This window comes from Poecilia reticulata, linkage group LG17, assembly GCF_000633615.1.
Source record: "Poecilia reticulata strain Guanapo linkage group LG17, Guppy_female_1.0+MT, whole genome shotgun sequence".
Lineage (NCBI taxonomy): Eukaryota > Metazoa > Chordata > Actinopteri > Cyprinodontiformes > Poeciliidae > Poecilia > Poecilia reticulata.
Genome location: NC_024347.1, coordinates 13857611 through 13873247, shown reverse-complemented (window position 1 = coordinate 13873247; position 15637 = coordinate 13857611). Strand labels below are relative to the sequence as shown.

Genomic DNA, 15637 nt, shown 5'->3' with positions numbered 1-15637 from the left:
TTTACCCTGACCTTCAGGGTCCTGCAGGCATTCTCTGAAGATTCTGACAAGTTTTCATTTAAACATATGCCTCAGTTTCAAATACTTGTATTGTTCTTTTCAATGACCTTGTGGAGAAATACAATACACGCGTTTAAAAAAGCAGCTCATTATGTGGATTGAGCAAGGAAAATGAACAATGAGAACCTGGGCAGAATACTAATGGTCTGCAGGTTTGATTGCCTTTTGTTTTTAGATGCTGGTTATCCCCTTCTGTCAAACAGCATGTTCGGTTCTTTACTTCATTGATATTTTTAGATTTGCTTAGTAAAAAAATTATAATAACCAGAATGTTTTTTTAGCAGTCAGTCCCACCAGACGCGGATGCAAGTGTGTYGTCTTTCTGACTGATTGATGAACAAAACTGTGAAATAAGGGTCAGCTGGGGTCCCGACTCAGTCATAGTGTTGGCTGCTTGAGTGTTTGTCACTGAGTGGATGTATTTATGATTCTAAAGTCTCTCAAGCACTGTGATCCAGGCGTTGTGTGGATGACAACTGAGGTTAAGACTGTCCTTGGGGAGGTCAAGAGTTGTACWGCCACTGGCAATCACTCAAATTTTGTGCCCCTCGATCAGYTACCTATACCCCTTCCCATATGAAACATTTGGCAGAAATATGTGATATGTCAAACAGTACAAAAAGCTTAATTGATGTGTTTGACTTTAGTGGTAGCAGTCAATATTTGATTGCAATAAAATTGTCTGTTGTTACAAATTAGCATGTGAATTTGTGCATKAATGGGTGAATGGGTTCTCTGGACTTGATAAAGCATTATACAAGCACAGACCATTTACCATTTACAAATAGCCAAGCTACAACATAATGGGACATACTTTAGTACCTCTCCAAAGCATTTGCTGCAAAATTTTTTGATTGAATTTCTTTGTTTGCTGCCAAAAAACGATATTGGTTAAAAGTCTCATAAATAACCGACAACATGAGGCAACAGAAAAGCCTGGAGAGGACTTTGCAAGCTATAACTCTAAAAGGTTTAGAGTTTCTAAGCTCATATTTGGACTGACCTTCTGCAGCGACTTGCTTCCACTTTTCAATTTTATCTTGCACATGGCAGGGGATGCTTGCTTGACATTCTGATAAAATTCTTAACCTACCAATTTTAATTAAYCCTACATCTTAAATTGTGACTTCAAAACATGTGCACTTCACAWGACACAGTGGCAGAGTCCCTACATGTGCTTGATGCATTACCTGCAGTATGCATTGCATTTTTAACACAGCRAAGATATTGAGATATTGAAGAGCTTGCAGATCATTTATTTTAAAGGCTAAATGCAGTGATGAGTCAGTGCAATGATGTACTACTTTGTAAAAGCAGAACTTTCAMATCATTATTTGATATTTTGATATTTAATGGTGCAATGTGGATGCATCAAACTCCACTGATACRTTCCGTGCCACTCAGTGGATATGAGGCATATGACGCCAGCCCTCTGATTTCTGTAGTTCCAAATTTAGAACTAGGTTATGTCCATATCGGTTTTACTGGYTGTATTTTACGCCACATTTGGAAAAGAGGAGAAAGCACAAATGTTTACAGTTGTTCCATACTCTTTCCATTTAATAGTGGTCACAGTGGCCGCTAAACTCCAAATACTTGGATTAGTGATTAAAACCTTTACTACCAGCAGTTTATACAAATACTTATACTTTAAAACATTTAGCTTTTCATTAGATGTATAAGTGCACAGCTTTTAATGTTTTATATGCTGGTGTGCAATGAAGATCTGCTGTCTGCCATGTCTTTTGGTCAGGCTTGCTTTGACATCATTGTGCGACTGTTGGGGAACGAGTGGAGATTCACTGATGCGGTGTCTCTGTCAGTTGTACAGTGTGCCAGACAGAAGGATAGATAGAGAGAAAGACAGCCAAACGAAGCAGATTCAAACCTGTCAATCAGGATCAAAGTAAGACTGGGRGGAAAGGTGGGGGAAAGATTAGTTCTGAAACATGTGAAGGCAGAGAAGAAGAATAAAATCCTGTTGGGGCTGCCTTAGAGGAGTAAAAGTTTTGTTCCTACATGCATCCAGTTCAGTTGCAGGTTATCCTCCCATTGGGGAGACTAATTACTTGCTGAGCAAATGTTCAGTCCCCTGCTGTCCATATAACCTAACTCATTTGATGATTGATGGATCTTTTTGCYTTGGCACARAAACTCCTGGTCTCCTCTAATCTGAATGTGCACAAATCAAGGGAGAAGAATTTGGGCTTAGTTCCCAATTCAGTGAAGCATAGCGTAATGATACCGTTCCCAGTTCTGGAAACCTTTAAAACAAGATTATTTTAGGGGTTTGCAAACATGAATCACACTGTCTAACTTTCTCTCCTTGTCCATGCCTGTCTGTCTTCTTTTTTTTTCTCACACAGTGGCAGATCAGTAAGCAGTTAATTAACGAGTTTAATGTTTGGATCCATGTGCATATTATGTTTCAATTAGAGAAGAAGCTTCAGCTCCAAGGTAGGATTTATAATCTACCCAAACATTAATCTTCTGCTGTCTCTAAAATGTTTGCACAAACATATGTGTGTGGCTGCCTGTTTGCTTTTGCCTGGCTGTCACTTATCTCCCTTCCTGTTATGCTGATCACAGCGTCCCTACTTTCGGAAGGATATGCCTTAAATTATCTCAGGTTCTGTTGAACACAAAGTAATCAAATGCTGGAAAATGTGATGCACTCTCGTTTAATGGGGGTCAACAGTGACAAAATTTGCTGCTCTGTAAATCACCATTCCTTGCTGTCACTACCGTTGTAGTAGTGCTGTTGTTTTCCCTGGGCTTTAGGATGTGTATGTTTAGTCGAGTATGTGTACATGAGCATGAGAGTGTGTACATTCTTTTTCCTCATACAGAGTTTGCTTTGAAGCTCATTTGCAGCACTGCTAGCTCAGAGAGCTGATTCAGCACAGGCTCTTCTGCCTTTCTCTTCACTTTTACCCATTTATGAGTGTCCAGGGAAGCTGCAGTTTGAACGTAAACACACAACCGGAGGGCAGAACCTAATGTACACATTCTGCTCACACTCCATTAAGCTCACAGTGAACAACTCACAGTGATCTGTTAACCACAAGAGCCAATTCAGCACATGTGAATGTTTTCTTGGTGAGATGACCATCTGCATATGGTAGTGGATCAGAAATGATAACACATAAGTTTCTTCCACTGCCTGTGCTGGAAAGTAATTTTTGATCTGTGCTTTTATTGTCTTGTAACGTTGGATAGTGTCAGAACTTATTGCCTTATAAAATGTCCCTGCAGCTGGGTTGTGCTTCCACATATGGGAAGGGAGCACTTTTACAGAGTCCCAGTATGCTTGTAGTACGAGGAGCCTTATCTTATCACATGTAAAATCCGGTAAAAGTCAACAGAGTTTGCAAACCTCCTCTCCCACATGAAACGGGAGCCCCACTCACACTTACAGACACAGTTTTGCTTTTAYGTTGCCCTTACAAGCCCTGTCTAGACATAACGTTTCTCTCCRTAAGGGGGTTTGGTCCCTGATCTGGTTTTTATGATCATTGTAGTCAGGTCAATCAATTTGGTTTGTATCTCTTTCATGTACTTTTCGATCTTAAGATATTCGCTCCTTCTATCTTAGTGTCAGACAAACAAGAWGYTGTTTAAAAATCTATTTTATTTCTTCAAGCTATATGTTTGAAAAAMTCTCTGCAGGAAACRYGTGTCAAATRTAWACATTGTATTTAACAATAAGACATCTTATGCCAGAAGCTTTCAGATACAGACCTCTGAGACTGGATTCAAATATTTTTGATCATAAGCATTGTGCATACTGAGTAGTATTCTTCCTATAATCTAAATGTGATTAAAGTTGTACTTCCAGGTAAAGTACTTGGGCCAGCACTTTTGCTTTTACTGTTTTTTTTCTTTTTGCAATTGCTAATGTGTGTCAGAATGATAAAGATGTGTTTCTCCATCTCAGTGATTRTTGTACAGTCTCCCTGGTGTTTGGTTGTTTGCTAGCTGGATTTAACACTAATCAGTTACACTTGTTCCAATTGAATTTGGCAGTAGAGACTTTAAAAGAAAACTAAGGGCGAGTTATTGTTAGACAAAAAAAAAAAAAAATGTCTGCACTTCTTGCTCCTGTTTTGTCCACACAGGATGCCCCAGCTGTATTATCTATGTATCTTGCAATAGATCTTTTGGTATTTTAGTTAGTCACAACTTTCCTTTTTTTGTATCTGTCTCATACCATGCTGTTACAGCACAGTGACAGTTTTAACAAATTTATAAAATTATATTTATCGTTTCATAAAAGTCATAGCTTTACGTACTTTTCTATTTGTTTCTTAAACAATTTCTTTTATTTAGTGTTCCCTCAATTTGTATAGTTTTGGGGGGAAAAAATCACAATGTTCCATCAAATTGGAACAAACTACCAAAGGATGACAACAGAGTAAGCCTCACATTACCTGATTTTCCATGCTTTTTTTTCTGTTTTTATTTGATTTGTCAGTGATTTAATTTTGGCTCTAACAATACTATATTGTATGRAAATCAAGTTCCCAGGTTTCAATTATCTTTATCTGTTTAAATAAGGATAATAAATGTAGTTGTGTAACATTTTTTTTTTTAACAGTGTTGTGTGACTAGCCAGTAAGTCAGTCAGTTAGCCTCTGGTGTGCCTGTCGGGCACAGCACAGCAGACTGAGAAGCATCCTCTAGAGAGATAGCCTTTTCAGTTATGTTTGCATGCTATTTTTCTCTGTTTCAGCAGGGTTTCTTTCTGTACCTCTATCAGTAAAAGCCAGGGAGGGTTTTTCAATAGTTTGAGAAAAGGATTCATAAGACCAGGTATCAGCCTTTTTATGAGGTAGACCAGAACCTTTAAGCTTAAACAGCCCATTATAACATTTAAATTAAACAGAACCGATTTTAATTACATCATACAAAAGAACTGGATAATGAATTAAAAAGATTCCCTCACATAAAATGATGTTTTCCTCTATTTGACCAGTCAGTGCAGAGGAAATGGACCAGCTCCTTCTCATTGTGACCATTAAAAGCTCTTCATATCAAGCTAAAAGTCTCTTATTCATAGACAATGTAATCATTTTGTTGCAAGCAAATTCAGTACTTATTTATTAAGTCTTAGCTTTTAGTGCCTGAAACACTTACTGCAGGGTAGTACCTTACTCTGTCCTTGTCGGTAAATCTTGAAACTTTTTTCTCTTGTTTTCTTATCATGACTGCGTTCATATTTCTCTGACTAATTCTCCCTTTTACTGCCTAAGTGCTATAAAAAGGAATAAAAATTGTTTTTACACAGTATGAGCATACCCTACATCTACAGTCAAGCTGTTGCAATCAATCAGCCTTGTCCCATTAAATTTATAACCCTTCCCCCCTTAAGAGTGCAGCTACACCACAGCTTCCACCCCCAGCAGTAAGCTTGCTAAAATACCAGACATTTATCATAGTTATTATAGTCATTAAACCCTTCCACACTGCACAGAATCTCCTCAGCTTTGTATCCTTTTGAGGCGCAAGAGTAAATGGATTAGGTTATTGCCTTCACTTAGGGGCACCGATATCAGCCACAATAATCTTTGTCCTCCACCACAGCCTTTAAAATGTAGGACTCTGACACCTCACTGCAACTCTGACAAATTGGTGCCACTGAGACTGCTGAAGTATTTTCACTCTTTGTGGTATTAAAGGTAATGCTATCACTCTAACTGAATGTTTGAAGTCTTTGTTAAACCGCAGAGTGAATTTTTGCACAGCTGTCGCCAAGAATGTATGAACTCTATCCAAAATTTGACTGTTGCTTGGCCATGTATGTTCCAGTGTGGGAGTGCCACTGGACAAGGTGATAAAAAAAACTGTTTCCCTCTATGCATCAGTTTTTAAAAAAATGTTTGTTAATATGTTCAGAATGAAAAATGCTTGTGTGTATGGGGGATTTCAGGTTTTTTAACATAACACATTTGGGTTAGGGCTAAATAAATAGAGTATAAGTCAAACACTATTTGACATATACCCTTTGAATTCTTGCATGGTGAATCAAATCAGTTGTGATCTGGAGTTCCTGAATGTAGTAAGCGAGGGCTTTTAAAGTGATTACTTATGTAAGTGAAGTATTTTGTGAAATAAGTTATTGCATAGCTTAGAGTTGAGATGCACCGATCGATGTTTTGTAGCCAATTTCTACAAATCTTTGACCAAATTTTGTTGATTCTCATATTTCTTTGAGAACTATAATCAGAAGTCTTGAATCAGAAAACCTGGGTGGTCTGGAAGGTTGATACAAGGACAATGTATTTTGGTGCTAAGCCAGTCATGTATATACTTTCCTGTAGTAAGGACTTTCGAACTGGAGCATTATGCTTTGATTTCCTAGTTTTAATGAGAATGCGAGCAGCAGTGTTCTCAATCAGCTGAGGTTGACTGATTGACATGTTAGGCTTATAAAGACAGTGTTGCAGAAATCAATGAAACTAAAGAGGAACACATGGATGAGTTTCTCCAACTCTTACTCGGACATAGATCTAGAAATGTTCTTTTGGTGATTAAAGGCCAACTTTGTAATTGTCTCTATATTTGTTTTAAGGTTTAGGCCTGAGTCCATCACTAGACCCAGATGTTGGGCTTCATCAGTAGTTTCCAGCTGTAATAACTGAAGCTGACTCCTGATGATTACTCTTTTGGTCTTAAGATCACGTCAGTTTTTTTCTTTTCTGATCAGCTGGAGAGCGCTGTGGCACATCCACATGCTGATTTGTTCAAAGCATCTGTTTTAGTGCTTGGAAGGATTTGTAGTCACCTRGGACATCATAATGTAGAGCTGTGTATCATCTGCRTAGTTATGGATTTTGATCTTATTGTCAGATGTTCATTTAATATATTTTCATTTTAAATAGCTACTTACAGATTTTGTGGATCCTCTTTCAATATTTCTGAAAACAAAATGCACTGATTATTTGTCTCACTGCAACAGCCTCCATAGCAAAGAGTGTTGTGGACAGTGTGGTTCAGTAAGAATTAGTGCATTTACTAACATTTTAAAAGATTTGATTTTTTGTTTTCCTTACTTGTTGAGCCWTATCCAGATTTAAAACTGAGTCTTCTCTCTGCTGTGCACTTTGCCAGCAAAATAGAGACATTCCTGATTCTCCTGATTAAAATGTTATGYGACTCCCCCCACATTGCGAATCCCAGAAATGCACAGATRAATATGTGTGGGAAATGAGATTRCTTGATAAAGCCAGTGATAAAAATGATGGATTTTGTCACTGTAGTTCTCAACTTTCAAAATGAATCTTTTTCCATCCGTTGTTTTCTCCCTTTCTCTGTCTTGACTTACGTTCGTACTGCAACTTGAGCCAAAGAACTTGACTTAATTGGTTTCAGAAWTAAATACAARTTTTGTTTTTATGCATAGCCATAAACAATACATGTTGACAACATACTGTATGTGTACRAATACAGCTAGTATTTTGAGCACATGTAGTCTGACTTGGTGAATAGGTTGCTYGTGAATTTCCTGTTGGATCTTTGAAGTTCGAATCCACAATTGCTCCGGTGTCCAGCAAAAATACACTCAGTTCTAATGGATGGCAGCKCAAAGGTGCTGTGCACAAAGTTGTCACTCTAAATGCCCTCATTGACTATAATGGGTGCATATTTACAGTGGAGTTAATTCCATGGTGGAGTGGAGTGGAGACACAAGCTGTGTAAAATTGGGGTAAATGGTCTGATTTCGGTTTCTCAGCGCAGCATAAAAAACATGATAATAACCTAATATTTACTGTAAAAAACATAATGTCCAACACAAAATACCTAATAATTGTACATTYAATGTTCAACATAAACCTCCTACCTGTCAAATCTCTACMGCATAATTCCTTAGATCRCWGTGTTTATTATTGAGAAACTAAATGGATCCATCAGGAGTACATTTCATCTTGGATTGTTATTAATTTTCTTCTTTGTTTGACTCATATGGTTCATTCTGTTAGTGTTTGGGTGATTAATTTTTCCCCTTCGTTTGTTTTCTAACATTACGTTTTTTTTTTTTTTGTTTGTTTCTTTCTTGTCACAGCATGCCCACCAGGTACTTTCAAATCAACCCAGGGTCCAAGYCTTTGTCTGCAGTGCCCTCCCAACAGCCGATCCACAGCTGAGGCTGCCACTATCTGTGTTTGCCGCAATGGCTACTACCGTGGCGACGCTGATCAACCGGATGAACCCTGCACCAGTGAGTATGGCATACATGATGTTGCATGTTTTGCTCATTCACTTTGACACAAGGATAATAACTTGATGTGCTTCTGTTTTAAAAGGTTAGGGTTGACAATAATATATATATGTATATATAAAAAAAATAATAAAARAAACTGGCCAGCTACAATCTTAGTATTGTCAAGCCTGCACATGCTCCTAAATTAGTTTGTRTCTAAGTCCCAAACCAGCTCTCCAGTATGGCTGTAATAATCACATAAGGGGAGGTTTGCATTGCTGACATCTCCATCACTGTGCCAATGAGCTTTTTCTGTTTCCCTGCAGTTGTCTTTTTTTTCTTCCTCTCCCATTTTTTTGTTCTGTTGTTCTTTTTTGTTTGTCTGTTATCATCCCCTGAAGTCCTAATTACTCAGGCAGATGCTGTGAAGCTTCAACACTGTCCTGCCGTTATCCGCTGGAGATCCAATAAGGCCTTACACAGCATCGTGCTTATCTTAATATGATGTAAAAGCAATATGCTAAGCTTTCCTGCTGTCCCTGTTGACACAGAGTTACACAGGAGAAGACCTCCAAAAAGTTTGCTTACTTTCCTTTTTTCATTTACTGACACTGGGGAGTATACATTGTTTTTTTCTCATTTGTAGAGCAGACCTTGAGGCATTAGYTGGCTGGTTATCTGTTAATTAATTCCTGATTTATTAACAAAGATTTGGCTAATTGGCTTCAAGAATGGGCTCAGGGTCGTATTTTTTTTCCAAAGGGTTGGGCAGATACATAGCCTTTACAGCTAATAAGCATATTTTGTAGTTACAGTTTTGCTTTGTATGTGTCCATAAATTCAACGATTGTCTCAAAGCTGCAGAGATATTACAGTGCAGCATGACGCGATCTGCTGCCATTAACACCTTTTTGGATGTTGCAGCGGGAAGATATTTATCTTTCATCTTGTGTTTTCTGTGCTCTCCAACACACTGCACGCTTTTGTGGCAAATTTGCAAATTTTCTATTATCTATAGCATCTGCCTCTACCTCGAGGCCTTGCATTTTTCCCTAAGCAATTTCCACAAGGGCTCCCCACAGTCTATCTGGAACAGATCCCCATGGCCTAAGCAGCCTGTTACTTTTTTTTTTTCTGATTTCAATCATTCAGACGCTGTCCCCTCCCTTGGTTTTATTCTTCTCTCTTTTGCTGGATTCTTTTCCCTCATTCTTCACTCAACAAGGAAGCAATCTGCATATTTAAGTATTCCACATACTAGATATCATTTGATATGTTGTTATGGTTCTTTAAGACTGACCAGGTCTTGTCTTAAGTTTTGTTTCTGTTGTTTTTCAATTATTATTATTTTTTATTTTTTTGCTAATATGGGACATTCATTTCTGTTATTTTAGATCAACAGAGTTTTTGTTTGTTTGTTTTTTTTTTTTTTTGGTTGAAACTCTCATTGATGCAGACTCTTACTGTTAATTGCGATATATGACCTTAGCTGAGAAAAGTGGGACGTGCTAAAAGTTGTCTTTTGTGAACTCCTGGATGACCTGTCAAAGCGTTCTTGTAATGATTATGGTAGGAACAGGTCCTCACAAATACTGTTTTATGTTTTCTCCATTTATGGAAAAGGGCTCTCACTGCAAAGAGTTACAAGAGATTTTGCAACCCTTGCCAGACTGATACATTTCAAAGATTATGTTTATCATCTGTGTTTTAGTTGGTGACATAATGTTCTACTTTTAGAGATGTTTTTCCATTTACGCATTTACGTAGTTCTTGGTCTGGTGGTAAACCTTTGTGTGACGAGTGAAATTGAAATACGTTTATTTATTTTTTTTATATTTGAGATTAGCCACACTTAATTCAGGACTTTCACATAATGGCATGCTGGTTAGGATAGATTTTTCCCCTTAATAAATGAAATAATCATTTCAATACTGTTTCAGGCTGTTTTTTTTTTATTTTAATTTCTTGATTTTAAAAATATACAKGTGTAACAAAAAAAAAAGAAAACCCTGAAGTTCTCAGTGAAATCACAGCTTCCTTTGAAGGGTTCAGCTTACTATAACAGCTGAGCCTGATTTGCTGTGGGTGCCTTGCAGCGCAGCAGGGGGGCCAGTGAGATCATCCTAGTAAGAATCTCTTTAATTCTGTGGGTCCTGATAAGAGTGCTGCCAGAGTAGCTTAAATCAGACCAGTATATAGGAGCAGAAGCTGTAGCTTAAGTGCTTCTCACCAGCATCTGAAGCCCAGGTCCCTGTATGCTCCAAATCAGCTTGATTAGCTTGCTGACGGMTTGCCCAATCCCTGGCTCTCGCAGCAGGGGGCCTCATGGTGTTTCCTCCCACCTACACCRGCTTTTTCCTTCAGGGTTCTGAATACACCAGATCTGGGCTACATTTCAAACTCCCCAATGCATTCCCTACCCCTCCTTTCTGACTTTTCTCTGTCTTRGACTRTTTTCAATCTTTGCCTTAGGGTAGGCACACCACAAGTGTTCCGTCTCACAGCAGGGAGCCAAACATTCTTAGTCAGGCTACCTAGCAAAGTAAGTACTTTTGGGGCAGAACTTTGCATTCTTCTTTGTGTCTTCCTGGTCGCTTCTCTGAATTTTAAGCCCCCAGGTAACCGACACTGTTTYTGGTTTCTTATGAGTCTCGGTGAGAGGAAAGAATTGTTTTGTACATGTGAGAGCAGTGAGGAAAGGTCAGCCAGTTCTAGCATGCTGAGCCATGGGGATTCTCTCAATATGTGAGTCAGGAGACTCGATTGATAGGCTCGGTAGTAACTGAGGGGACTCATGCTGTTAAACCTCTGCTCATTGGTCCATAGCAGATAGCTGTGCAGGAGAATCATGATGTGAGCAGTACTGGAAAAGAGAAAGTGACCAAAATGTGGGAAAAAAAGGAAAATATTCTTTCAATGTGTATAAACGAGCCACCTGTAATCAAGTAACGTTTGAATGCATAGAAATTTTGAAAAAATAAKTAAGAGCGACCAGGTAMATTTTTTTCATGTGCAAAATTCATCATAAAAAGTCCCAGTGAAAGATAAATAGATTCTAGTGTGTTTACATTTTTGAATCCAACTGTCCTATGTACCTCCTCAAACCAGTTTGTGAAGGACATGAAATAAATCTGTGATCAAAGTGATCGCCAATTAATCACATGACAACATCTAAGAAAGACTTACAGAACAAAAAAAAAGTCAAACACGAGGAGTATCAGAAATGTATTGCTGCATCTGTGTGCTTATAAAGATATAGGGTATCTTGACCCACTTTAAACAGTAAACATGAAATATTTAGTGGTCTGTAATATTTGATAGATACTGAAACAGAAAGTCCTGACAACAGAACATGGAAGTAGTTGAGGGATATAGTTTGGACATTAGGGGAAATATTTTTTCACTGACACTGCAAGTTTTGGGGTTTCTAAAGTGTGTGATGGATGTGATGGATGATACAAAGGACACTCACTGCCCTAAACTGAGCAGCTCCTAGGGGAGTTGGTAAAGTACTTCCTGTCACTCCAACACCCCATTGTGCCATATTTTCCCTCCACAAACAATGCATCTTGTAGCATCCAAGTGCCTGATTATGTTCCATTTGGCCTGCGGCTTGAGCACTATCTGTCCCTCTCAGCCAGACCATAATAATCACACTATGTAGGTCATGCCCCTTATTTTGCTGAATTTGCAGCCGTACCTTAACAGTTTTCCTCACCATTACTTTTTCTTTTCTTGCCCAAGCTCTGTGTCTACAACATTTGACTGTGCAGCAAATGCTTAATATATCTATGTTAAATCACCTATTTATTTACAGTGAACTACACAGGTGAAATTAAGTTGATAGTCAACTCCACTGAAAAGTCACTCTAAAGCGGTTCACTAAAAATGATATAACAATTTTTTAAACATCCCATGGTCTTAGCACAACGTTCAGGAAGATTGCTGGGAGATTAACCCGTCAAACTGTCAGTCTCCAAAACCACACAAAAAGCCGTCATGAAAGCGTACTTGCTGTCAGTGCAACCTTGTTGGACCGATCACAGCTTAAAAACTTGTGGAATCTAAATGACCTCTTCTCTTAAGTCTGCGGGAGGGTTAAGGTTTGAATTATTTTTATATCTTATAGTATTTTTTTTATATCTTATTATAAAAAATAATGAAAACAGTATTGTACATCTTATTTCTATGTAGTATTTTTTGTATCTTATTTTATAATGAAATTATCCCTCAGTGCAGGTGAATGTCCCAGTTGGCAGATCATACCTGAGTATGGATGTTTTATTATGCAAAATGTAACAATATCTTTGAAAAGGAAAGCTGTTTACATGTAATGTCTGTGTCATGTTTCTTAATTATGCCATCCACCGTTTTTCATAATGGCTGTTGCCAGGTGGAACGATGCATGCACACAGATATTTTAAATGTAAGCAAACATGCAAAGACTCTGTTCTCTAAGTCTGATTAGAATCATGATTTGTGTTACACTTAAATATACATAAAGTTGCAGATGGATAAATTATGGTTTGTTTGAAAGATGAGACATTAGAATTGGCAGATCGTTTAAACTCATTACAAATTAAACTAATGTCAGGTTAGTCATTTTCTGTTGGAAAAGCTTGAATTATCAGAGATAAACTAATGAATGAAATCCTCAGGTGTGTTTTCCATTCATGTCCTGAGCAGTACCGAACAGGCACGTTGTTAAGTTTGTGTTTTGTGTGGTATTTGAGAGTAAAGAGCTACTGCTGTGCAGTAGGGGACCATGAATCTCAGCTAAGCAAATTTCTTCACTGCCTTTTCAGCAGATTTCACCTCGCTTTGAATCACACTGCAATTGCAGGAGGCTGAATAAGACCTCTTTTATCCACCCTGATATTAAGCCACCACTCAACCCAAACAATAGTTGTATTATTTCTTGATTTCTCCCTGAATATAGTTTTTGAGTTTCTGTTCCAGCTGTGGGCCGTAAGAGAATGAACGAAACCCTGAATTTGCAGAGCCACTTGGATAAGAATACTTCATGCAACACTGCATTTTTGTAAATAACCAATATTTGATAGACATGAACATTCACTGTAGAATCTCGGCATGTGAATAGAATAAATTACCATTTCAATTGTGCCTCAGATTGAGAGAAATCACACAAGAGTGTTTGATATTAGCACTTGTATTTATTAAAGTGTTGTAAATTAGTAATTTAACAGATTTGATTTTTTTTTTCTCGCTCCTTCACATATGAGGTATATCTTTCCTTTATGCATAATGACAGCTTTGCTTAAAATAAATGTTTTGAGACATAAAAGTGAGAGGTATTGACAAATTTGAAATAGGACTTGCATCATTCTATCAAGTAACCAGTCATTTGGTTATTGGTTATTTATACACAATCAGAGGGAATATGAAACAGCAAAACAATTGACCCAAGCACAACAAGAAAAACAGTAATGGAAAAGACAAGAGTTCAGAGGCACTGAACTGAGAAAAAAACAAATGGTCTACAGCATTGTACATTGTTTATAGCCTGTAGTTTACAATACTTACATTTATTTCTTTGTCAGAAAGAACAAAAAAAGCAAAACAATGTGAAGAAAAGCAAGGACTAGACAGTTGGAAACACAGGCTAAGATTTCCAAACAATGAGGATGCTATTTATTTAACACCAGAAATCAATGCATAAAACAATGGCTGCCCAAAACAAAAGTACTAGATGAAAAATCTCCCATCTACAGTAAAGCAGAGATAATGAGTTGATGATTTACTTGGTGATCTGCATTACTGGGTATATATTGCATTGCTATACATGCTGTAGAATGCATAGATACATGCTGTAGAATAGAATAGAATAGAATAGAATAGAATAGAATAGAATAGAATAGAATAGAATAGAAACAGCTTTTATTGCTCCACAAAGGGGAAATTTGGGTGTAACAGCAGCAACAAATACATAGGTTCACTCAAAAAGGTCTTAAAGTGTTAAAAGCAATTTAAAAAGAAATAATAATAATAATAATAATAATAATAATAATAATAATAATAATAATAATAATAATAATAATAATAATGATAATAATAATGATAATATACTGTCACGACATAGTGACAGTTATAGTTCAGGAAGTGTATACAGAGATGACAGAATATCTTCCATTTATGGCATCTATTTTTAGATCAATGAGTAAACATCGGGCTGGAAAGAAAAAGAAACTAAAAGAAGAAGAATAATTAAAAAATAAACATGTTGTCTTTTCAGGCGTTCCATCCAGCCCCAGGAATGTGATCTCCATAGTGAACGAGACCTCGGTGATCCTGGAGTGGCATTCTCCCAGGGAGACAGGCGGCCGGGACGATGTCGTCTACAACATCGTGTGCAAGAAGTGCAGAGCGGACCGACGCGCCTGTTCACACTGCGATGACAACGTGGACTTTGTGACTCGACAGCTTGGTCTGACAGAGACCAGGGTCTTCATCAGTAACCTGTTGGCTCACACCCTCTATAGCTTTGAGATACAAGCCGTCAACGGTGTCAGCAACAAGAGCCCGTACCCAGCACAACATGTCACCATAGACATCACCACCAACCAGGCTGGTGAGTCCCCAGTGTTTCCAGGTCATGATCATTTTTGCAGCTTTGAAAATAACAGAATCTACATCATTTGCTTCTACACCAGACGCAATTAAATGACGTATTTGACTTTTTTTTTTTTTTTTCCATGTGTCAGTAGATCAGTACCACCGTACTGGCTATATTTCATTTTACATTTGTGAAACTGCAAATTTTCTATTATGGCAACATGTTCTACTGTGAATCATTTTGCCTGCAAAAGGCATAATCTGGTACTATGTGCATTGCAGAGTTACATTTCATGGCTTAGCAGCCTTCATGCCTACTTCACAGCAAATGATGAGGGCTGTGAAGCGCGAGGGGAGACTGTTAGGAGATGTGTACATATTTGCAGTCTTTCTAAGCCCACCTTCTCTGGATTAAAGTAATTGCTTTCCTCTTTGACACCACAGCTGTGAAATTTATGCTCGGACCAAATGTGTAGTTTTTTCTATAGTTTTAGCCTGGACAAAATCGGCTCGCTGTTACTTTAGTCTTTCCTTTGTGGCCTTTTGGCTCACCAAATCTTGTGGCGGAAACAAGCCTACTGTACAGTCCTAATTTAACATTCTAATGTTAAGCTCTAAAATTGTGATTACATACATATGTATGGTCTTACTTTATCTTCCAATTAACATTTAGAGCAAAGTTTGTTAAAATAAAAAGAAGTATCTATCTATCTATCTATCTATCTATCTATCTATCTATCTATCTATCTATCTATCTATCTATCTATCTATCTATCTATCTATCTATCTATCTATCTATCTATC

The 15637-nt window shown here is 37.7% G+C and overlaps 1 protein-coding gene across 1 annotated transcript in view; it reads left to right on the top strand.

Moving 5' to 3' along the window:
• The window catches only part of ephb1 (EPH receptor B1), a 171313-nt gene that overhangs the window by 100023 nt on the left and 55653 nt on the right, over positions 1-15637 (top strand). Inside the window, exons 4-5 of the mRNA XM_017309876.1 lie at positions 8123-8278; positions 14514-14939. Coding sequence (XP_017165365.1) covers positions 8123-8278; positions 14514-14939 — 582 coding nt within the window. The remainder of the gene's footprint in view (positions 1-8122; positions 8279-14513; positions 14940-15637) is intronic.